This window comes from Zalophus californianus, chromosome 5 (assembly GCF_009762305.2).
Source record: "Zalophus californianus isolate mZalCal1 chromosome 5, mZalCal1.pri.v2, whole genome shotgun sequence".
Classification (NCBI taxonomy): Eukaryota; Metazoa; Chordata; class Mammalia; order Carnivora; family Otariidae; genus Zalophus; species Zalophus californianus.
In genome coordinates, this window is record NC_045599.1 from 21,653,137 (window position 1) to 21,677,626 (window position 24,490).

General features: G+C 38.2%; 1 protein-coding gene across 4 annotated transcripts in view; it reads left to right on the forward strand.

The window, feature by feature from the left end:
* PRRC1 (proline rich coiled-coil 1) overlaps window positions 1-24,490 on the forward strand; it is an 84,165-nt gene that overhangs the window by 11,556 nt on the left and 48,119 nt on the right. For all 4 annotated transcript variants that reach the window (XM_027606250.1, XM_027606251.2, XM_027606252.2 and 1 more), the window contains exons 6-7: window positions 3,080-3,243; window positions 9,501-9,604. In XM_027606250.1, coding sequence (XP_027462051.1) covers window positions 3,080-3,243; window positions 9,501-9,604 — 268 coding nt within the window. The remainder of the gene's footprint in view (window positions 1-3,079; window positions 3,244-9,500; window positions 9,605-24,490) is intronic.

Below are 24,490 nucleotides of genomic sequence, written 5' to 3' on the forward strand. Positions count from 1 at the left end.
TTTTAACCACCTTTGAATCCTCCTTCCCAAGAATTCTCCGGACAGATGACATAGACATACATGCTGTCTGCCATTTAATTTTAAATGTACGTGTCCCAGTGTGTGAAGAAACAATTGCTTAGCAGGATCAATGAGCAATTATTAGTCATTCTGTTAAAGATAACAACTTGGAAGCCAAAGCTGTGCACTAGAATAGAGGTACTAGAACAGAGATTTTCAGTAGCAATAAAAAGTCAGTAGCTTTCAGGAGTCTTGATGCTGTTGGTGGTTTACAGTTTAGTAAATGTCAAAGAATAAGACCTTAGTAAGAAGTACCATTTACTAAGTTCTTGCTCTGCCAGGCAGTACTTAGGAACTCTGCACGGTAAGTATTTTTCTCAAGTTTGAGGTGAGGAACCCCTGGGTTCAGAGAGATGATTATCCTAGGCCACACAGCTTGGTGGAGCTAGACTGGGCCCATATTCAGTTTGTTTTTGCACTTAGCCACTTTTCTTCCCTGAAAGTATAAAATTGAATCAAGTATTAAGTCATTTGAATTGTTTTTTGTGTTCATAACTACCAGAGGATTTAGAAACTGGACCCTGCCCTAGATATGGCTTTATCATGTTCATAGTAATTGAATTTGACATAATTAATGTGTCGTATATATTCTTTTCTTCACAAGCTTGTATTTTGAATGAGGGAAAGAAAGGGATTAGTATTTTTGGAGTCCTTGCTACTTTAACGGGTACTGTGTTAGACTGTGAAAGCAGTTACTTAATCCTTAGAACAAACCCTGTGAGGTGGCAGATACTTTACTGTGAAGAAACAAGTTCATTCACTTCCCCAAGGTAACAGAGCTAATGAAGTCAGGACTCAAACCCAAGGCTTATTCTCAGGCCAGTAGTCAGCCTGACATCGAGAAAAAGGCAAAAGACGAAGGGGATGGGGTTATAGGGGAAGATAGAAAATGAAATGTCTGTTAGCGAAATCATAACAATATATAGTCTTAATCAGTTAGCTATAAAAAGCAATAAAACTGATGTGAAAAAGTTGACACCTTATTGACAGGCAGCAAAAGCAAAACTATTCTGATGTAACAAAACTTGAATTAAAGCTTAAGGTATTTTTACAGAAATATTCTAGAAATCACTATAACAGTTTCAGATGTATCAAGAAAGCACAAGAACTGTTAGAAATGCATTTTAACACAGTTTAGCTTCCTCTGTTCTTAGAATTACTTTTCCCATCATCATTAAAGGTGGTACTACTTATTACAAAAAGGCTGAAAAAGCCTTTTGAGCTGAAGTGCAGTGGAACGGTACTCAGGGTCAAGAGACATGTCCCACAAGGAGGAAAAAATGAGTAAAAAGTGTATTCTCTTCTCTCCCATGGGATTCAGTGGCTTTTAGGTTTTCGTAACTTATGAAATTCTAGTAAAGATGGGATCTATAGATCATCCTGTTAGGAAAAAAGATACTTGATAAAAAGCCCATGTATTTTGAAGATACTATCAGCTGTTCCACAACATATTAGGGAAAAGCATAGCATTGTTTCTGGGGCAAAATGGTTTACCATACAAACAGCTTTCTGGATAAATCTATTTACTAGTGATAGCCATTAATACTAAGTAGCAAAATACACTATGCTTAGAACTAGGTCTTTGAACTCAGTATGTCACGAAATGTTAGATAAAGATTTTTTTAAAAATTAGGTGTATTTGATCAAATTACTTTGTCTACATGGTACATAGGTTTTAAAAATAATTGAAAATAAAAAGGTTTTAAAAAATATTTCACATCTTAGCCTTTTTAAATTTCAAGTTTTATATATGTTGGTATTTCCATTTCCTTATATGCTTGCATATTAGGACAGTAATAGTTGTATAATTTATAACTAAATATCCCATTTGTGGCATCTGCTGTTTTTTTTTTTTTAATGATGTGGTTGTATGATAAAGTTGACTCCCACATTTAAACTGTTTTCTAGATAAACACATTTCATGGCAGTCCTCATTTAGTGCAGGCTTCTTTACAACTCTGACAAATTACTTGTAATCATCAATAACAGTCTTCATTTTCATTTTCTCTAGTGTATCCTCAATGTGTAACTTGTATTTCACAAGCCACATAGTTCATTTCTGTGATAGCTCAATAGTTGAAGGCCTAGGAACTCCAGCATCCCCATGGTATTAGAAGTTTGTGTATAATGGATGTGTGTCTTTATTAACCAACAGCAGAAAAACCATCTTAATTTGCAGCCTTAAAAAATGCAATGTTTTATCCAAAGTTTAACCTTACTAGAAAATGAGATCCTGTGAAATTAATAGAGTGATATAGTAGAAAATGAAACTTTTTTTCATAGCTGTTGGAACATTATTTCCCAAATTGACATCTATGGAAAACTTTTTGGGAGTGGTTATTAGATGTTAACATATTCCATGAACACATTAAGTATGGAAAGTACTGGGTTAAAGTCAGGAATTTTAACTTTTGGTTTTCTCAGAATCTTGATGTTAATGTTCATTGTGAATTTCTAAGAAAGAAGTGTGTAAAGTATTTCCCAAGCTTGTTTGACCACAAAATGCTGTTTTAAGGTGGGGCTACTAATACATTCCGGAACAGTAGTCCATAGAAAAAAAACTGTTGTGTTCTGTCTGTGGCAGATTGGATACTCAGAACCATTAGAAAATATGTGCTATCTTCTGCTTGCAGATGAGACTCCCTCAGATAATGCATTAAGTGCTCATTTTTAAGTCAGGAAAAGTGGTGGTTTGGGTCTAAGCACTTGGAATAAGATGCTGTTAGATGAGGAGATGAAAACGTGTGTGATGGATCAGCTGTATAGTGAAAAGAAGATTCTGGTATGTGACAGACCTAGGTTTGAGTCCCGACATCATTGCTAAGTAAGTAGCTGTGTTACCTTCGGCAAGGCCTTATCAATCTTAGTTTCCTCAGCCTATAAAAAAGTTCATCATCTGTATCTTGCTGTATTTTGTGAGGTCAGTAATCATTATGTAATAAAATGTTAGCATATGGTATTGCTTATGAGAATTTCATTATATTAATTTGGAATTGAAATTTTCTTCTGATCTTTGTAGAATCTGGAGGTGAACTGGATATTGTAGTGACCTCAAATAAAGAAGTAAAAGTTGCTGCCGTCCGAGATGCTTTCCAGGAGGTCTTTGGCTTAGCTGTGGTCATAGGGGAAGCTGGACAGTCCAATATTGCCCCACAGCCAGTGGGCTATGCAGCTGGATTAAAAGTGAGTAATACAACACCATTTTTCAGCATAAAGAAACTGGCAGTTAATTTTTTCATAATTCTGATAATCTTTTGCTCTTTATGGAGCTAATGGGTTTTTACATTCTGAGGTATTGATCATCTCGGTTTTTATTTAGACAACTGTTGTGTAATGAAGATACAGTGGAGTTTTAATTTAAAGAAACTCAGGGTAGGTTTTGATGCTTGGGCAGGGGAGGAAACACTTGCAGAGAACACAGAGAGAGTAGTTAGTCCTAAAAGAAATCTTAATCTAGTGCTAACCTTTAAGTCCTACTGAATTTAAAAATTTTGTACTGAGGGCGCCTGGGTGGCTCAGTTGGTTAAGCGACTGCCTTCGGCTCAGGTCATGATCCTGGAGTCCCTGGATTGAGTCCCGCATCGGGCTCCCTGCTTGGCAGAGAGTCTGCTTCTCCCTCTGACCCTCCCCCCTCTCATGTGCTCTCTGTCTCATTCTCTCTCTCAAATAAATAAAATCTTTAAAAAAAAAAAATTTTTTTTTGTACTGAAATTACAGTACCATTAGAATTTTCTAAGCTTTTTGTTACTATCACTATTAATAATACTTTACACTTACGTATTTCTTCATGGTTTTGGGGACTCTAACGTATTTGAAAGTTTCCAGAGTAGTAATGGGGTTCCAGTAGGCAGGTTCTAGATTGACCCTCTCCTTTTCTCTTGTACTTGGTGAAGGGACTCAGCATTCATCCAGAAAGCTTTCCCTTGCTTTGATTCTTACCCTTCTCCATCCTTTTAATTCCCTTGCCTTAAGGACCTGACTGCCTGGCACCTTACGGGTATGTATAACACCTCTATATAACCAGAGTTTGCCAAGGTCTCTTTTAATAGAGACCTGTTAAATATTATCAATAATAACATCAATAGGAAGAGGCTTCCTTAGTTTTTCCATAGTGAGAGAAGAGGATCTTCTGATCAAGCCTATAGATAATAGATCCTCCATGACAGGGACAGATGATAGGGTAACTTATTTTAAAGAGAAATTTCATACAACCCACATACACCACCACTTCAATATTACAGTTTATCTTCTGGCCTGTTCCTATTAAAAAACTTGTCACACATCTGCGTGAAACCAGTTCCATTCCCGGTGAACTAGGTCTGGCCCCTCAAGCCAGGGAAGGTTAAAGTTCCAAGAACCCTGTCCTCTCATACATTTTTTTTTTTTTTTTAAAGATTTTATTTATTTATTTGAGAGAGAGAGAGAATGAGAGATAGAAAGCACGAGAGGGAAGAGGGTCAGAGGGAGAAGCAGACTCCCTGCTGAGCAGGAAGCCCGATGCGGGACTCGATCCCGGGACTCCAGGATCATGACCTGAGCCGAAGGCAGTCGCTTAACCAACTGAGCCACCCAGGCGCCCCTCTCATACATTTTTTTTACCACCAGCATATAGACACGCAAGAACAAGTGAACAGTGAACAGGTCATCAGCATACAAATATTTCTCCCACTTAAAGCAAATGAAAGAAATTTTGAACAGATTTTTTTTAACCTCCTCTTCTCATCATCTACCACCTTAATTTTTTTGCTGCTTTTTGCAGCAAAACTCCTCCAAAGAATTGCCAACATTTTATCTCTAATTGTTTCCTTCATATTCTCTTACACCCGGCCCAGTCAGGTGCTTAGCCTGACTCCCCAGAGAATGCTGTGCAGGCCAGCAGTGTTTCCCATCTTGTTTTGCTTGTCACTGGCTTTTGAGACAGTTATTATTCTTTAATGTTTCTTTCACTTGACTTCTGAAGTGCCATACTTTTGTTTTTTTCCTTGCCTCACTCTTTGTTCACTCCCCTGTGCCTCCTTTGCTGGTTCCCCCTAATGATCTTGTCCTTACATTGCCTCCCTCGTGAGTTGATAGTGTCTGGTGGCTTTAAATACCATCTGTGTCTGGACAGTTTCAAGTTTCTATCTCCAGCACAGGCCTCTCATGTCAACTAGATTTATGTAAAAGTTGCCTTCTCAACCCCTTAACGTGAATGGCTCAAACTTAACCATGTTTAGCATCCATCTACTTTAATTTCCTCTAAGCCTGCTCCTCTGGCCTTGTCCATCTCCGTTCGTTGATGGCAGAACTCTCCTTCCGTTTTCTCAGGTGAGAAACCTTGGAGTCACCCTTGACTCCTCTCTTTACCTATGTCCAGTTCATTAAGAAATCTTGTTTGTCCTCCACACTTGTTCACAGTGTGTCCAGCATCTGACTGCTTCTCACATGCCCACCGCCACTGCACTGTCTTGGTGGAACCTTGCCATTGCCTTCTACTAGGCCCTCCGATTTTAGGGTTGTCTGATAGGGTAACCTTATGGCCCTCTAGGTCCTTCTGAATGGAGTAGCCAGGTGATCCTTTCAGGTCACAGGTCAGAGCGTGTCACTTGTGTTTCAGCACTTTATATTTTACCCATTGTAAACCCACATTCCTGACGGTGGCTTCCACGGCCCCACACAGTCTGGCTGACGTGGCGCTTGTTCCCTGTCTGGCTGCCTCTCCGGCTGGTCTTCCCCTTGCTCACTCGCGCCAGGCACGTTGGCTCCCTTCTAGCTCTTCCTGCTTGACTGGCATGCCCTCGCTTAGCCTTTGCACTAGCTCTTTCTTCTCTCGGGGACATCTCCCTCAAATGTGTACTTGGTTGGCTCTCTTAAACCTTCTTTAAGTCTTCAATCTTCCTTGCACGGCGCGGCCTGTCCTGACTGCCTGTTTAGTATTGCATTCCACACTTGTGTACCAAGATCACCCTTCTGTGCCTCTGTTTTCTTTCCTGTAGTACTCAGCACCTTCTCCTACACTCTGTCATTGTGTTTTATAGTGTTTTCCCACAAGAATTAAGGTCCTTAAGAGCAGGAATTTTGGTTTGGTTCACAGATGTGAACTCTTAGATGTCCTTTAGAATGAGTATCTAGCAGTTTTATCAAAATGTCTAAACTGTAAACATCAGAATTAAAAGTGTAAGGGTATGTTTTTAAAATTAATCATTTATTTCCTCAAGTTAGCAGTCTAATACAGAAAACATTTTCATTGTAGGATCTGCTTTCAATTTTGGTTTAACACCCTATCAGTTTCACGAGAAGAATAAAGATTTTTCACTTAATAGCACTCCAGCGACCCACCTGTTACAGTACCTTGATCGAACCTCCACAATCAAACAGTGGTCTTCAAACAGGTCTAGAGGAACCTCTGTTGATACACAAAAATTTTACAAGATCTAAGGAGACCCAGAGAGTTTTAAGGAACCCAGCTTCTTCAGCTTCCATATGTATACTCTTGCCTAAAAATTTTCTGCCTGAATATGTACCTGTGATTAAGGCAACTTGTTCTCCTTTCCCATCTCCCTCTTAGGAAGCCCTATTCTCTCCTTTTGGGAAATGAAACATACCTCTTACCCACCAAATAGTCATGTGATGCACTGCCTCCGAACATAAAAGACTCCTGAGTGTCATCTGAAGGGACAATTCAAAATTGTTTTTGATGTTGGGAATACAAATAACATAATGACTGGGTAAAACCCTTTTGCAAGTCATGTGGTTTCCAGTTGTTTGTTCCCATCAAAACTGAAAAGGGACCAGACAGAGTTGTCAGTTGATAGGTCATTAATTTTTGATGATAAATCACCATGTGATATTTGGAATATAACTCAAAATTTTCATGGTTTTTAAAACGTGTCTTAAATATTTTGTTACATTAAATATTATTACATAGAAGATAACTTAAAATCATTAGGTGCTGTTCTTAAAAGGCTGATTGAGATTTTTTTCTAAAAGAAAAACCTCATCTTCTAGGTAATATTAATACTTTAGTTTATGTGGTGGTTTTATTAGTGTTTGACAGATTCATTTTTGCTGTTGGTTTTTGCCCTTCAAATTCAAATATTCGGGTTTCTTTTCTATAATTTTTAATAAAAGCTTAAAATCAAAATTCACTGAAACTGATGCATGCATGGGAAAATCATTTACAAATTTATCAGCTGTTTTTTTCAGAAGCAGTAGAGGGAGCTAATGAGAAGAAAAGTAATGTAGAATCCTACAGTATTAAAATTTGAACCCAGATGTTTTACTCCCCATCAGACTTTATTTGAAGTAAATGACTGAAGGAAAACTTAGATTTAAAGAAATAAATCTGCCATAGGTAACATTAGGGAGCTTCTGAAACTTATGTGCCAACCATTAATTTCATTGCAGAGCCAGTCATAGTTATGACCACTGATTTATAACTTACTTTGGGCGCCTGGGTGGCTCAGTTGGTTGAGCGACTGCCTTCGGCTCAGGTCATGATCCTGGAGTCCCAGGAGCGAGTCCCACATCGGGCTCCCTGCTCAGCGGGGAGTCTGCTTCTCCCTCTGACCCTCTTCCCTCTCGTGCTCTCTCTCTCAAATAAATAAATAAAATCTTAAAAAAAACAACTTACTTTACCAAAGATGTAGGTAATATTTATATGCAGGTAAGAAGAAGCATGGAATTTTGATTAAACCAAATTGCTTAGTATAAACTCTCAGAGTACAGGATAAGCTCTGGGGGCCTTTCTGTATCTTCTGTTTGAGATAATTACTTCAGTGTGGCCTCAAAACTACCTGATTCTTGATTCCTTACACTTCTGAAAATAAAGTTAAAATTTTATTCTCAAAACATTGGTAGGGGCTGATCTTAAAGTGTCTATTTTTGTGATTCCAAAAGATGCCACACTTAATTAACATCAGAGGAGAAGAGGCACATTATAACCCCCTCTTCATTTTCCTTATGAAATATAAAGTCCTAAGTTGTAGTATAGTAAAAAAATGAACAAACTTAGTTTCCTGGAAACAAATCTAGGAATATTTTGTTGTAGTGCTTAGCTTAGATATCTTCAAAGAGTTAGGGATGAATCTCTTAAATATCCCACTAACTCCCTAATAGTTTTTACTGAATTAACATTTATTTAAACTTACTCATAATCAAAATTCAACCATAACTGATTTCCTCTTGGGAGGAAAATGATTTAGGCAAATTTACATTATCCAGTATAACATCTTACCTGTTACGTTTTCTTTCAAATTCATCAGCTGCCTCCTCATTCACTGTTAGTAGATTTACATCATTCAGATTCTTAACATGAGTAATAAAAATTTTTAAGAAGGCCCTTATTTCTTCCCTTCTTCGTTTTTTCATGTAGTATTTTCTTACTGAATGTCTCTAGGGTTAGACAGTTGTGCGTGGTACTAGAGAGATAAGAATGAGCAAAAATACAGTCGATATTAGTATAGCTTAATGCATACCTTCTTTCATCCTTAATCTTTTATAAGCCAGTGTCTTAAATTGGTTTACCCATTTTCATGCACTGGTCACCTTCTCTTCTTTATTTCTGTTGTCTCTGAAGTAAGTCTAGTTGTCTTTAGAAGTGTCCTAGCTTTTAAATTTTTCATTTGATGAGAATTGACTACTTTTTCTCATTCACTACTTCTCTCTGCTGTCCATAGGAAAAGTACACTAATGTATTATCCATGGTAGTTTTATTCAAAAACCGAATGCATTTTGTCTTGCTTTTTGAACACTTACTGTCACTTCTCTTATGATCACTGTTTATGAAGTGATTCAGATAAAGTAGTAAATAGCAACTTTACTAAAAACTTGTAGTTTTCTACCATAAGAAATGTATTGATGATTTTGAGTTATCTATACAGTATTCTCAGCCCCTCAGTTTTGTTGCATAAATGGTAAATAAGTTTTGGTGCAATGTATACATTTGCAGTTAAATATAAATCAGCTGCCATTTTGGTGCATATTTTAAGGCTATATTTAAATCAAGTCAGAAGCAAGAGAAAAAAAACATTCACTTTGATACGATTGCCTACCTAGATACCTCAAGGAAAAATTAATTAAAAACTACTAGGACTGAAAAAAGATTTTTATCAGTAAGATATCCCCTTGGCAGATCAACATTAAGAAGTACATAGTTTCATTTTATTAGTAATAACCAAGTAGAACATTAATATAAAAAAAATCCATTTCGTAGTAGCAACCAAAATAATAGTGTATGTGGGAATAACTTGGAATATGCTCTATAAACTGTTAATACTGAGGGGAACATGATTGGACTTTTGTACTGTTTACTCTTTATATTTCTGCACTGTTTGAATGTTTACAATGGGTATATAGGTGTTTGTGTGTAAATATATTTGTTTATTACTTGTATAACCATATTAGTATATTTAATACTGAATAATTAGAAATGGTTTCTAACCTACATGGTTGTCATTCAGGGTGCCCAGGAACGGATAGACAGCTTGCGTCGAACTGGAGTGATCCATGAAAAGCAGACTGCAGTGTCAGTAGAAAACTTCATTGCGGAATTGCTACCTGACAAGTAAGAGGCTTTTTTTTTTTTTTTAACATAATTACAAGTTGGTTTTCTTGTAATGACTCTTAGCAATTTTCAGATATACAGTACAGTATAAAGTGTAGTCACTGTGCTGTACATTTTATCCTCATGACTGACTTTATAACTGAAAGTTTCTTTTAACAACCCCCTTCACTCGTTTTACTTGCCCCACCCACCCACCGCCCTTCCAACCATCAGTCTGTTCTTTGTATCTGTGAGTTCATATTTTTTTATTCTGTGTAAAAGTGGGATCATACAGTATTTTTCTGTGACTTATTTCCCTTAGTATTATGCCCTGAAGGTCCACTCATATTGTTGCAAATGGCAAGATTTTCTTCTTTTTCCATGGCTGAATAATTGTGTGTGTGTGTGTGTGTGTGTGTATACGTGTGTACACACATTTTCTTTATTCATTCTTCCATTGACAGATACTTAGATTGTTTCCATGTCTTAGTTATTGTAAATAATGCTGCAGTGAACATGGATTGGGGGGGTGCATATATCTCTTCAAGGTAGTTTCTCATTTCCCTCAGATAAATACACAGAAGTGGAATTGCTGGATCAATATGGCTCATTTAATTTTTTGAGGAACCTCCATATTGTTTTGTACCAGTTGACATTCTCATCAAGGGCTTGCTTTATCTCCATATCTTTTCCAATACTTACTTTTTTGACTTTTTGGTAATAGCCATCCTAACAGGTGTAAGGTGATGTCCCGTTATGGTTTTGATTTGCATATCCCTGATGATGAGTGATGTTGAGCATCTTTTCATGTACATGTTGGTCATCTGTATGTCTTTGGGAAACTATTCAGAGCCTCTGCCCATTTTTTAATTGGATTGTTTTTTCTTGAGTTCTTTGAGTTTTTTAATCTATTTTAGATGTTAAACACCTTATGAGGAATGTGATTTGTTAATGTTTTTTCCCCTTTAGTAGGTTGCCTTTTCATTTTGTTGATGGGTTTCTTTTGCTGTGTAGAACCTTTTTAGTTTGATGTAGTCTTACTTACTGATTTTTGCTTTTGTTGCCTTTGCTTTTGGTGTCAAATCCAAAAAATGATCACCAAGACTGATACCAAGCAGCTTACTCCCTCTTGTCCTCTAGGAGTTTTATGGTTTCCAGTCTTAAGTTCAAGTCTTGAATCCGTTCGAGTTACTTTTTGTGTATGGTGTAAGTAGTCCAATTTCCCCAACACCATTTATTGTACAGGCTGTCTTCCCATTGTATATTCCTGGCTCCTTTAATTGAACATATATGTGTGGGTTTATCCCTCAGCTCTCTATTCTGTTGGATTGATCTTTGTGTCTGTTTTTAGGCCAATACCATACTATTTTGATGAGCATAGCTTTGTAATATAGATTGAAATCAAAGAGTGATGCTGCTGCTTTCTCAAGATGGCTTTGGCTATTCAGGGTCTTGTGGTTCCATACAAACTTTAGGGTTGTTCTATTTCTGTGAAAAATGCCGTTGGAATTTTTTTTTTTAAGATTTTATTTATTTGACAGAGAGACAACGAGAGAGGGAACACAAGCAGGGGGAGTGGGAGAGGGAGAAGCAGGCTTCCCACTGAGCAGGGAGCCTGATGCGGAGCTCGATCCCAGGACCCTGGGATCATGACCTGAGCCGAAGGCAGCTGCTTAATGACTGAGCCACCCAGGCGCCCTGCCGTTGAAATTTTGATAGAAATTGCTTTGAATCTGTAGATTGCTTTATGAATAGTGTGGCCATTTTAACAATTTTAATTCTTCCAATCCCTGAGTCTGGAATATTTTTCCATATATTTGAGTTTTCAGTTTTTTTCATCAATGTCTCATAGTTTTCAGAGTAGAGATCTTTCACCTTCTTGGTTAAATCTATTCCTCAGTGTTTTGTTCTTTTGGATGCGATTGTAAGTGGTATTGTTTCATTTTTTTCTTTTTGATAGTTTATTAGTATATAGATATTGCAGCAGATTTTGGCATATTGATTTTTTATTCTGCAACTTTACTGAATTCATTTATGAGTTTTGTTTTTTTTTTTTTTTTTTTTTAGTTTTTAGTGTTTTCCTGTATGTAGCATCATCTGAAAATAGGCAACGGTTTTCCTTCTTCCTTTCCAATTTGGATGCCTTTTATTTGCTTTCCTTGCTTAATTAATTGCTCTGGTAAGGATTTTCAATACCATATTGAATAATGGAAGTGGAAAGAATGGGCAGCCTTGTCTTGTTCCTGATCTTAGGGGAAACACTTTCAGCTTTTCATTGTTGCATATGATACTAGCTATGGGCTTGTCATATGTGGCCTTTACTGTTGTGAGTACATTCCTTCTAAACCTGTTTGGAGAGTTTTTATCATTAACAGTTGTGTTGAATTTTATCACGTACTTTTTCTGCATCTGTTGAGATGATCGTATGATTTTTGCCCTTGATTTTGTTAATGTGTTGTATCACATTGATATGTGGATGTGGAAACATCTCTACATCTCTGTAGAATAAATCCTAAATCATGTGTATGATCCTTTTAATATATTGTTGAATTTGGTTTAATATTCTGTTGAAAATTTTTACTTATATGTTTCTCATGGAAATTGGCCTTTGATTCTCTTTTCTGTTGTGTCCTTGTCTGATTTTAATATGCTGTAATGCTGGCCTTGTAAAATGAGTTTGGAAATGTCCCTTATCTTATTGTTTTGGAAGACTTTGAGAAGCATTGGTAGTGATTTTTCTTTAAATGTGTGGTAGAGTTCACCAGTGAAGGTGTCTGGTCCTGACTTTTGTTTGTTGGGAAGTTTTTGATTACTAACTCGAATTTCCTCACTAGAAATCTCTGTTCAGATTTTCGATTTCTTCATGATTCAGTCTTGGTAGGTAGTATGTTTCTAGAAATGTATCCATGTATTCTAGGTTGTCTAGTTTGGTGGCATATAATTATTCAGTAAGAGGCTTACCCTTTTGTCTTATGAGCAAAATACAATCGGTCCTGGGGGGCTGACACTGAATACCTAGTAAAAAAATGTATCCTATTTTAGAGAAAATTATATTCTGGTCTAGCTATATCATTTAACTAGCTGTGTGATCTCTAAAGCTCAGCTTACATTTCTACCCAGGTTTCTCCTTTTTAATTATAAACTGAAGATAGTAATGCCTGCATTGTAAGATTGTGTGTACAATCACTGAATATGATAGCACTAAATTTGAGAGGATACAATTCTGTATTGGCTTAGAGGTAATTGATCACCAGTAACCAACATAGTCATTCACACAGCTACTCGGCATAATGGAATGTGCAACAGGGCCCGGTGGCAGTCACCAGGTTTGAAATCTAGCAATGATGCTTATCTACTTAGTTTGGAGAATATTCAGAGAATAGGATTCGTTATGGTCTTGAAGGGCTTTGTACTTTAGATGGCTTTTTTATGGAAGAAATTATTTTTAACATGCTGAATTTATTTATACTGAAAGAGCTTCCCAGCTGTTGAAATTGGTCACTTTTGTAATCACATTTGGTTTTGTTACATTTTTTGTTTATTTAGTATTGAGTAGCATTGTGCCTGGTACTTTATGGCTATAGTATATTAAAAACGTTCTCCAACTCTGAGGTTATACTGTTGGCCAGTTGGGAGAAAATATGTACACAGATGAACAGTTTTAAGTGCATAAAATAATGTGTAATTTTTTGCTGATAGGAAATGTTATATACAATTCGAGGAAAAATAACTGAGTGTAGAGGTAGCGTCAGATGAGATTCGTGAGTGATTGGGACTTGTGCGGGATTGTGAAGAGTAGGTAAAATTTGGATAAGTGGCAGGAATAGGACATTCTGAGTGGAAGAAAAGCTTTAAGATGATGAAGAGGATTCTGGGGTCAGTGGTTACATTAGCTTTGCTGATCATTTGTTGGATTTAGGAAATCAAGAAGTGGTTTGGAGACAGATGTGTGAAGAGCTTTGAATGGTAGGGTGAAAAGCTGCTTTCTCCAGATTGCTTTGGCTATTCAAGGTCTTTTGTGGCTTTATACATATTTTGGTATTATTTGCTCTAGTTCTGTGAAGAATACTACCAGTATTTTGATAGGGATGCATTGAATCTGTAGATTGTTTTGGGTAGTGTGGACATTTTAATGCTATTGATTTTACTACGTAAGCATGGAATATCTTTCCATTTGTGTCACCTTCCCTTTTTCTTCATTGTCTTACAGTTTTAAGAGTACGGCATCTTTCACCTTCTTTGCTAAATATATTCCTAGGTATTTTATTCATTTGATGCACTTGTAAATGGGACTGTTTTCTTAATTTCTCTTTCTGCTACTTTGTTATTAGTATACAGAGATATACCAGATTTCCATGTGTTGATTTTATATCTTGCAACTTCACTGAGTTTATTAGTTTAGTTTTTTGGTGGCATCTTTAAGTTTTCCTATACATAGTATCATATTCTCTTTCATTATTGATGGTTTGACTTTTTCCTTACCCAATTTGGTTGCCTTTTATTTATTTTTTCTTGTCTGGTTTCTGTGGCTAGAACTTAGTGCTCTGTTGAATAAAAGTGGTCAGAGTGGACATCTTTGTCTCAGTCTTAGGGGAAAATCTTTTAGTTTTTCACCATTATGATGTTACCTGTGGGTTTGTCATATATGGTCTTTATTATGTTGAGGTGTTTTCCCTCTAAACCCACTTTATTGGGAATTCTTATCATGAACGGATGTTGAATTTTATCAAGTGCTCTTTCTGCAATTACTGAAATGATCATACGGTTTTTATCCCAGGTTTTGTTAATGTGATATATCACATTGATTTGCAAATGTTGAACCAGTCTTGCATCCCTGGAATAAGTCCCACTCAGTTGTGATTATTTTAATGTATTGTTGAATTTGGTTTGCTAATGTTTTGAGGATTTTTGCATCTGTGTTCATCAGGGATATTGGCCTATAACTTTCTTTTTTGTAGTGTTCATGTCTAATTTTGCTATCAGGGTAATGCTGGCCTTGTGGAATGAATTTGGAATTTGGAAGTTTTCCTTCCTTTTCTGTTTTTCTGGATAGACCTCTAAATAACTCAGAATTCTCTTGTGAAACTGCCTGGTCCTGGATTTTGTTTGTTGGGGGCTTTTTGATTACTTAGTTTTGTTACTAGTAAATAATCTGTTCACATTTTCTGTTTCTTCCTGATTCAGTCTTGTATGTTTTTTGGAATGTATATATTTCTTCCAGGTTGTCTAATTTGGTGGCATATAATTTTTCATAGTAGTCACAAGTATCTCTAAAATTTTTTGACTTTTTTTTCTTGATTAGTCTGGCTAAAGGTTGATTTTGTTTATGGTTTCAAAGAAGTAGCTCTTGACTTTTTTTTTTTTTTTTTTGGTTTTTCTTTCCACTCTGATCTTTATTATTTTTTTCCTTGTATGATCTTTGAGCTTAGTTCTTTTCCTAGGTCCGTTAGGTTATATATAAGGTGGAACTTTTTAGTTGAGGTAGGCTTTTTGCTGTGTCCCAAAGATTTTCAGCCATTGGGTTTCCATTTTCAATTGTTTCCAAGGATTTTTTCAGTTCCTCTTTGATTTCTGTGTTGACCCTTTGGTTTAATAAGTAGCATATTGTTTGGCCTCCATGTATTCCTGTTTTTCCTAGTTTTTTTTCCCTTGTAATTGATTTCCAGTTTGATAGCCTTATGGTAGGAAAGGGTGCTTGATAGGATTTTATTCTCTGACATTTATTGAGACTTGTTTTTGGCCTAACATATGATTTATCCTGGGAACATTCCATTTGCTGTTGAAAAGAATGTCTTCAGTTGGTTTTGGAAGGAATGTTGCATATAGATGTGTTAATAAATCCATCTGGTTGGAAGCTACCATTTTCTTACTGATTTTCTGTGTGGATGATCATTGATATAAGTGGGGGAGGGGTAAAATCCCTTAGTGTTATTGTTTTACTGTCACTTTCTCCCTTGAGATCTGCTAATACTTGTTTTGCATATTTAGATGTTCTAGTGTTGGGTACACAGATAATTGCCATTATTCTACTCTCTTGTTGGATTGATCCCATTACTATTATGTAATGCCTTCTTCGTCTTTTATTACAGTCTTTGTTTCAAAATCTGTTTGCTCTGATACATGACATGCTTCCCAGTTCTTGGTTTTTTTTGCTTCCATTTGCATGAAATACCTTTTTCCATCCCTTCACTTAAAAGTCTCCATGTGTCTGTAGGTATAAAGTGAGTCTCCTTTAGGCTGCATATAGATGGGTCTTGTTTTTTATCCAGTCACCCTATGTCTTTTGATTGGAGCATTTAGACATTTACATTTGAAGTAATTACTGATAGGTGCAGACTTCACCACCATTTCATTGTTTTGTAGTTTCTGTAGTTCTGCCATGTTCCCTTCTCTTTTATTGTGACTGATGGCTTTCTGTAGTATTATGTTGTAGTTTTATTTTTTGTTTATTTATAATAGGCTTTGGGTTTGTAGTTATCATGAGATTCCTATACAACATTTTAAGTTATGTAGTCTATGAAGTTGATCTGTTAAGTTCAGACACATTTAGAAAGAACTTTACTCATTCCTCTTTTATGTGTATGATGTCATATTTTGTATCTTTTTATTTTGTGAATCTCTGGATCTCTTAATTAGTGTAGATATGATTGATTTTACTATTGTTTTTATTTTATTTTAATTTTTATTGTTATGTTAATCACCATATATTACATCATTAGTTTTTGATGTAGTGTTCCATGATTCATTGTTTGTTCATAACACCCAGTGCTCCATGCAGAATGTGCCCTCTTTAATACCCATCATCAGGCTAACCCATCCCCCTACCCTCCTCCCCTCTAGAACCCTCAGTTTGTTTTTCAGAGTACATCATCTCTCATGGTTCGTCTCCCCCTCTGACTTACTCCCCTTCATTTTTCCTCTCCTGTTATCTTCTTCTTTTTCTTTTTTCTTAAAATATGTTGCGTTATTTGTTTCAGAAGTACAGATCTGTGATTCAACAGTCTTGCACAATTCACAGCGCTCACCGTAGCACATACCCTCCCCAATGTCTATCACCCAGCCACCCCATCCCTCCCACCCCCAACCACTCCAGTAACACTCAGTTTCTTTCCTGAGAGTAAGAATTCCTCATATCAGTGAGGTCGTATGATACATGTCTTTCTCTGATTGACTTATTTCACTAAGCATAACACCCCCCAGTTCCATCCACGTCGTTGCAAATGGCAAGATCTCATTCCTTTTGATGGCTGCATAATCTTCCATTGTGTATACATACCACCTCTTCTTTATCCATTCATCTGTCGATGGACATCTTGGCTCTTTCCACAGTTTGGCTATTGTGGACATTGCTGCTATAAACATTGGGGTGCACGTACCCCTTCGGGTCCCTACATTTGTATCTTTGTGTTAAATACCCAGTAGTGCAATGGCTGGATCGAACGGTAGCTCTAATTTCAACTGTTTGAGGAACCTCCATACTGTTTTCCAGAGTGGTTGCACCAGCTTGCATTCCCACCAACAGTGTAGGAGGGTTCCCCTTTCTCCACATCCCCGCCAACATCTGTCGTGCCCTGACTTGTTAATTTTAGCCATTCTGACGGGTGTGAGGTAGTATCTCATTGAGGTTTTGATTTGGATTTCCCTGATGCCGAGCGATGTTGAGCACTTTTTCATGTGCCTGTTGGCCATTTGGATGTCTTCTTTGGAAAAATGTCTGTTCATGTCTTCTGCCCATTGCTTGATTGGATTATTTGTTCTTTGGGTGTTGAGTTTGATAAGTTCTTTATAGATTTTGGATACTAGCCCTTTATCTGATATGTCATTTGGAAATATTTTCTCCCATTCTGTCGGTTGTCTTTTGGTTTTGTGGACTGTTTCTTTTGCTGTGCAAAAGCTTTTTATCTTGATGAAATCCCAATAGTTCATTTTTGCCCTGGCTTCCCGTGCCTTTGGCGATGTTTCTAGGAAGAAGTTGCTGTGGCTGAGGTCGAACAGGTTGCTACCTGTGTTCTCCTTTAGGATTTGGATGGACTCCTGTCTCACGTTTAGGTCTTTCAACCATTTGGAGTCTATTTTTGTGTGTGGTGTAAGGAAATGGTCCAGTTTCATTCTTCTGCATGTGGCTGTCCAATTTTCCCAACACCATTTGTTGAAGAGACTGTCTTTTTTCCATTGGACATTCTTTCCTGCTTTGTCAAAGATAAGTTGACCATAGAGTTGAGGGTCTGTTTCTGGGCTCTCGATTCTATTCCATTGATCTATGTGTCTATTTTTGTGCCAGTACCATACTGTCTTTTTTTTTTTTTTTAAAGTTTTATTTATTTATTCATGAGAGACAGAGAGAGAGAGAGAGAGAGAGAAGCAGAGGGAGAAGCAGGCCTCCCGCGGAGCAGGGAGCCCGATGCGGGACTCGAGGGGATCGTGACCCGAGCCGAAGGCAGACGCTTAACCATCTGAGCCACTGAGGCGCCCCATACTGTCTTGATGATGACAGCTTTGTAATAGAGCTGGAAGTCCGGAATTGTGATGCCGCCAGTTTTGCTTTTCTTTTTCAAGATTCCTCTGGCTATTCGGGGTCTCTTCTGGTTCCATACAGATTTTAGGATTACTTGTTCCATTTCTTTGAAAAAAGTGGATGGTATTTTGATGGGGATTGCATTGAATGTGTAGATTGCTCTAGGTAGCATTGACATCTTCACAATGTTGGTTCTCCCAATCCATGAGCATGGAACGTTTTTCCATTTCTTTGTGTCTTTTTCAATTTCTTTCATGAGTATTTTACAGTTTTCTGAGTACAGATCCTTTGCCTCTTTGGTTAGATTTATTCCTAGGTATCTAATGGTTTTGGGTGCAATTGTAAATGGGATCGACTCCTTGATTTGTCTCTCTTCTGTCTTGTTGTTGGTGTATAGGAATGCCACTGATTTCTGTGCATTGATTTTATATCCTGCTACTTTACTGAATTCCTGTATGAGTTCTAGCAGTTTTGGGGTGGAGTCTTTTGGGTTTTCCAGATACAGTATCATATCATCTGCAAAGAGTGAGAGTTTGAGTTCCTCTTTGCCGATTTGGATGCCTTTGATTTCTTTTTGTTTTCTGATTGCTGTGGCTAGGACTTCTAATACTATGTTGAATAGCAGTGGTGAGAGTGGACATCCCTGCCGTGTTCCTGACCTTAGGGGAAAAGCTCTCAGCCTTTCCCCATTGAGAATGATATTCGCTGTAGGTTTTTCATAGATGGCTTTTATGATATTGAGGTATGTACCCTCTAACCCTGTACTCTGAAGAGTTTTGATCAAGAAAGGATGCTGTACTTTGTCAAATGCTTTTTCTGCATCTGTTGAGAGGATCATATGATTCTTGTTCTTTCTTTTGTTAATGTATTGTATCACGTTGATTGATTTGCGGATGTTGAACCAGCCTTGCAGCCCAGGGATAAATCCCACTTGTTCATGGTGAATAATCCTTTTAATGTACTGTTGGATCCTATTGGCTAGTATTTTGGTGAGAATTTTTGCATCCATGTTCATCAAGGATATTGGTCTGTAATTCTCCTTTTTGATGAGGTCTTTGTCTGGTTTTGGGATCAAGGTAATGCTGGCCTCATAAAATGAGTTTGGAAGTTTTCCTTCCATTTCTATTTTTTGGAACAGTTTCAGGAGAATAGGTATTAATTCTTCTTGAAATGTCTGATAGAATTCCCCTGGGAAGCCATCTGGCCCTGGGCTTTTGTTTCTTGGGAGATTTTTGATGACTGCTTCAATTTCCTTAGTGGTTATAGGTCTGTTCAGGTTTTCCATTTCTTCCTGGTTCAATTTTGGTAGTTGATACATCTCTAGGAATGCACCCATTTCTTCCAGGTTATCTAATTTGCTGGCATAGAGTTGCTCATAATATGTTCTTATAATTGTTTGTATTTCTTTGGTGTTGGTTGTGATCTCTCCTCTTTCATTCATGATTTTGTTGATTTGGGTCATTTCTCTTTTCTTTTTGATCAGTCTGGCCAGGGGTTTATCCATCTTGTTAATTCTTTCAAAGAACCAGCTCCTAGTTTCGTGGATCTGTTCTACTGTTCTTTTGGTTTCTAGTTCATTGATTTCTGCTCTGATCTTTATGATTTCTCTTCTCCTGCTGGGTTTAGGCTTTATTTGCTGTTCTTTCTCCAGCTCCTTTAGGTGTAGGGTTAGGTTGTGTATTTGAGACCTTTCTTGTTTCTTGAGAAGGGCTTGTATTGCTATATACTTTCCTCTCAGGACTGCCTTTGCTGTATCCCAAAGATTTTGAACAGTTGTGTTTCCATTTTCATTGGTTTCCATGAATTTTTTTAATTCTTCTTTAATTTCCTGGTTGACCCATTCATTCTTTAGTAGGATGCTCTTTAACCTCCATGTATTTGAGTTCTTTCTGACTTTCCTCTTGTGATTGAGTTCTAGTTTCAAAGCATTGTGGTCTGAAAATATGCAGGGAATGATCCCAATCTTTTGGTACCGGTTGAGGCCTGATTTGTGACCTAGGATGTGATCAATTCTGGAGAATGTTCCATGGGCACTAGAGAAGAATGTGTATTCCGTTGCTTTGGGATGGAATGTTCTGAATATGTCTGTGAAGTCCATTTGGTCCAGTGTGTCATTTAAAGTCTTTATTTCCTTGTTGATCTTTTGCTTAGATGATCTGTCCATTTCAGTCAGAGGGGTGTTAAAGTCCCCCACTATTATTGTATTGTTGTCAATGTGTTTCTTTGCTTTTGTTATTAATTGCCTTATATAATTGGCTGCTCCCATGTTCGGGGCATAGATATTTACAATTGTTATATCTTCTTGTTGGATAGACCCTTTAAGTAGGATATAGTGTCCTTCCTCATCTCTTATTACAGTCTTTGTTTTAAAATCTAGTTTGTCTGATATAAGGATTGCCACCCCAGCTTTCTTTTGGTGTCCATTAGCATGGTAAATGGTTTTCCACCCCCTCACTTTCAATCTGGGGGTGTCTTTGGGTCTAAAATGAGTCTCTTGCAGACAGCATATTGATGGGTCTTGTTTTTTAATCCAATCTGATAGCCTGTGTCTTTTGATTGGGACATTTAGCCCATTTACATTCAGGGTAACTATTGAAACGTATGAATTTAGTGCCATTGTATTACCTGTAAGGTGACTGTTAACTGTCTGTTGTCTGTGTTTGTTTCTGCTCTTTGCTGCTTTTAGGTTCTCTCTTTGCTTAGAGGACCCCTCTCAATATTTCTTGGAGGGCTGGTTTCGTGTTTGCAAATTCCTTTAGTTTTTGTTTGTTCTGGAAGCTTTTTATCTCTCCTTCTATTTTCAATGATAGCCTAGCTGGATATAGTATTCTTGGCTGCATATTTTTCTCGTTTAGTGCTCTGAAGATATCTTGCCAGTCCTTTCTGGCCTGCCAGGTCTCTGTGGATAGGTCTGTTGCCAATCTAATGTTTCTACCATTGTAGGTTACATATCTCTTCTCCCGAGCTGCTTTCAGGATTTTCTCTTTGTCTCTGAGACTCGTAAGTTTTACTATTAGATGTCGGGGTGTTGACCTATTATTATTGATTTTGAGAGGGGTTCTCTGTGCCTCCTGGATTTTTTTGCCTGTTTCCTTCCTCACATTAGGGAAGTTCTCTGCTATTATTTGCTCCAATATACCTTCTGCCCACCTCACTCTCTCTTCTTCTTCTGGGATCCCAATTATTCTAATGTTGTTTTGTCTTATCGTATCACTTATCTCTCGAATTCTGCCCTCGTGATCCTGTAGTTGTTTCTCTCTTTTTCTCAGCCTCTTTATTTTCCATCATTTGGTCTTCTATATCACTGATTCTCTCTTCTGCCTCATTTATCCTAGCATTTAGTGCCCCCATTTTTGATTGCACCTCATCAGTAGCCTTTTTGATTTCGACTTGGTTAGATTTTAGTTCTTTTATTTCTCCAGAAAGGGTTTCTCTAATAACTTCCACGCTTTTTTCAAGCCCAGCTAGTATCTTTAAAGTCATGATTCTGAACTCTAGGTCCGACATCGTACTAATGTCCGTATTGAGTAGGTCCCTGGCTGACGGTACTACCTCTTGTTCTTTTTGCTGAGGTATTTTTTTTCGTCTTGTCATTTTGTCCAGAGGAGAATAGATGAATGAGAGAACAAAATGCTAACAGGTTTACAATGTCCCCAGCAAATATACTGTATACAAATCAGAAAAGACCTGAAACCAGGGGAAAAGAAAGGGAAAGAAAGAAAAAAGAGAAAAAAAAAAAAGATAAAAACAAAAACAGAATACAAAAAAAGCAGAATATGATCAAATATGATCAGGCTAGTGCATAGATCAGTGCCACAGTAGATTTTGGGCGTATTTTGGTCTGTTAGAAAAAAGTGCCTCCTAAAATTTTAAAGGAAGAAAGACATATATGTACAAAATAAGGGTTGATACAATGAAGGGATGGAAGATGACTGTAAAGATGAAAATTATAAAAGATTTTATAAAAGGACTTGATAAGAAGTTGTTTGAAAAAAAGATTTAAGAAAAAAAAAGGGAGAGAATGTGATCAGGCAGGAGACTAGAACAAAGCCATACACTAGTGATTTAGGGTATATTTTGATCTGTTAGAAGAAACTGTATCTCAATTTTAAAGAGAGAACAACTTATATATATGCCAAAAATAAGGGTAACTACCATGAAGGGATAAAATATGACTCTAAAAATGAAAAATAAAAAATTTTTTTTTAAAAAAGGGATTGATAAGATGGTTGAAAAAGGGAAAAAGAAAAATTAAAAAAAGCAGTTAACAAAAATTAACTTTGATGAACTAATGAATCATGGTAAAAAAAAGCCATGAATTCTATGTGCAGTATTCCCCTAGCGCTGGAGTTCTCCCGTTCTCCTTGATCGGTAAACTTGGTCTTGGCTTGCTGGCTGTTCATGCTGATCTTCTGGGGGAGGGGCCTGTTGCTGTGGTTCCCAAATGTCTTTGCTGGAGGCGGAATTGCCCCGCCCTTGTCGGTCCGGGCTAAGCAAGCTGCTCGGGTTTGCTCTCAGGAGCTTTTGTTCCCTGCAAGCTCTCGGTACAGCCTTGGAGGACCAGAGTGAAAATGGTGGCCTCCCAATCTCCACCCGGAGGAGCCGAGAACTCGGGGCCCCGCTCCTCAGTGTGCCCCCAGAGAAAAGCAGTCACTCCCGTTTCCCTGGTCTCCGGCCGCACTCCGTGCTCACCCGGCCTATGACCAGCGTTGCTATCTCTGGCACCCGACCCCGTGTGGAGTTTCCAAACCCAGCAGATCCGTGCGGTGCGCTCCCGCGCCGCCCCTCCCCAGGAAGGAAGGGGAGTGTCCCCAGCTCTGCCGCTTGTTGGGTCCCTGCTGGAGGAGCAGTGGTCCGACTGGGCCACGGATCACGGTTTATGGCAACCCCGAGCTGAGAGCCCGTGCCTTGGCTCCGTCTCTGCAGCCGGCTTCCCCGTTCTGATACCTGGGAGCTCTGCCGCACTCAGGCACCCCCGGTCTTTCTGTGACCCCGAGGGTCCTGAGACCACACTGTCCCGCGAGGGTTCCTCCCCCCGCTTAGCCACTGGAGCGACGTCCCTCAGCAGAGCCGACTTCTAAAGGGTCCGATTTTGTGCTCCGCGGCTCTATCACTTGCCAGAAGCGGCCGGCGGAGGCCCCTCCCCCGCCGTCTATCCTCCCGAATATCGCCTCGGATTCACTTCTCCGCACTTCCTACCTTCCAGTAAGTGGTCGCTTCTCTGTTCAGAGAGTTGTTGGTACTCTCCTCTTCGATCTCCTGTTGAGTTCGTAGGTGTTCAGAATGGTTTGATCCCTATCCAGCTGAATTCCTGAGACCAGACGAAATCCAGATCTCCTACTCCTCCGCCATCTTGCTCCGCCCCCCTGATTTTACTACTTTTGCCTTTTAATGTTCATAATAGCTGTGTAAGTGATTGATCTACTTCCTTTACTGTGTGTTTGCTTTTACCTGTGAAATTTTTTCCTTTTCTAGTTTTCACCTCTAGGCATGGCCTTTTCTTTTCTTAGAAAAGTCTTTTTAACATTTCTTAAAAGGTTGGTTTAGCGGTGATCAATTACTTACCTCTTCATCAGGTAGAGTATTCCTGATTGTAGGTTTTTTCTTCTTTCTACTTTGACTAGATCATTCCAGTCCCTTCTGTTCTGCAAAATTTGTGTTAAGAAATCTGCTGGTAGCTTTATGGGGTTTCCCTTGTATTGTCTATAACTAGGTGCTTCCCTCTTGATGGCTTTAAGGTCCTCTTTAATTTTTGATACTCTGTTTATGTTTCCTGGTGTGGACCTCCTTGGGTTCATCTTACTTTGGGTTGTGATTCTTGGACCTGGATTTCTGTTTGCTTCCTTGGGTTCATCTTTCTTTGGGTTGTGATTCTCGGACCTGGATCTCTGTTTGCTTCCGTGGGTTAGGGAAATTTTTAGCTCCTTTCTCTCTCTTTTCTGGGACCCCTATAATGTGAGTATATGTATAGTATGGTTAAGGTTGTCCCAGAGACCATGTGACCTATCTTCATTTGGTTTTCTTTTTGCTCTTCGGCTTGGCTGCTTTATGATACCCTGTCTTCCAGATCACTGCTCTGCCATGTCCTCTCCTCTGCTGCTGCTTCCCTCCAGTGTATTTGTCATTTCACTCATTGTATTTAACTCTGATTGGCTCTTTTTTATATTTTCTGAATTTATGCACTCTATCCAGTAGACTGAATCTCTGTTTCATTTAAGCATATTCCTGTCTCCTCATTTTGACTTTGTGATTTAGGTAAAACACTTACCTCTCCCAGTCTTGAAAGGGTGACCTTTCGTAGGGATGTTCCCTGTGCCGATGTGTATAAATGAGCCTTGGCATGTCCCGCTGTGCCCAGTGCTGGAGCTGCCATGGCAGGCTGACTTGAGCTG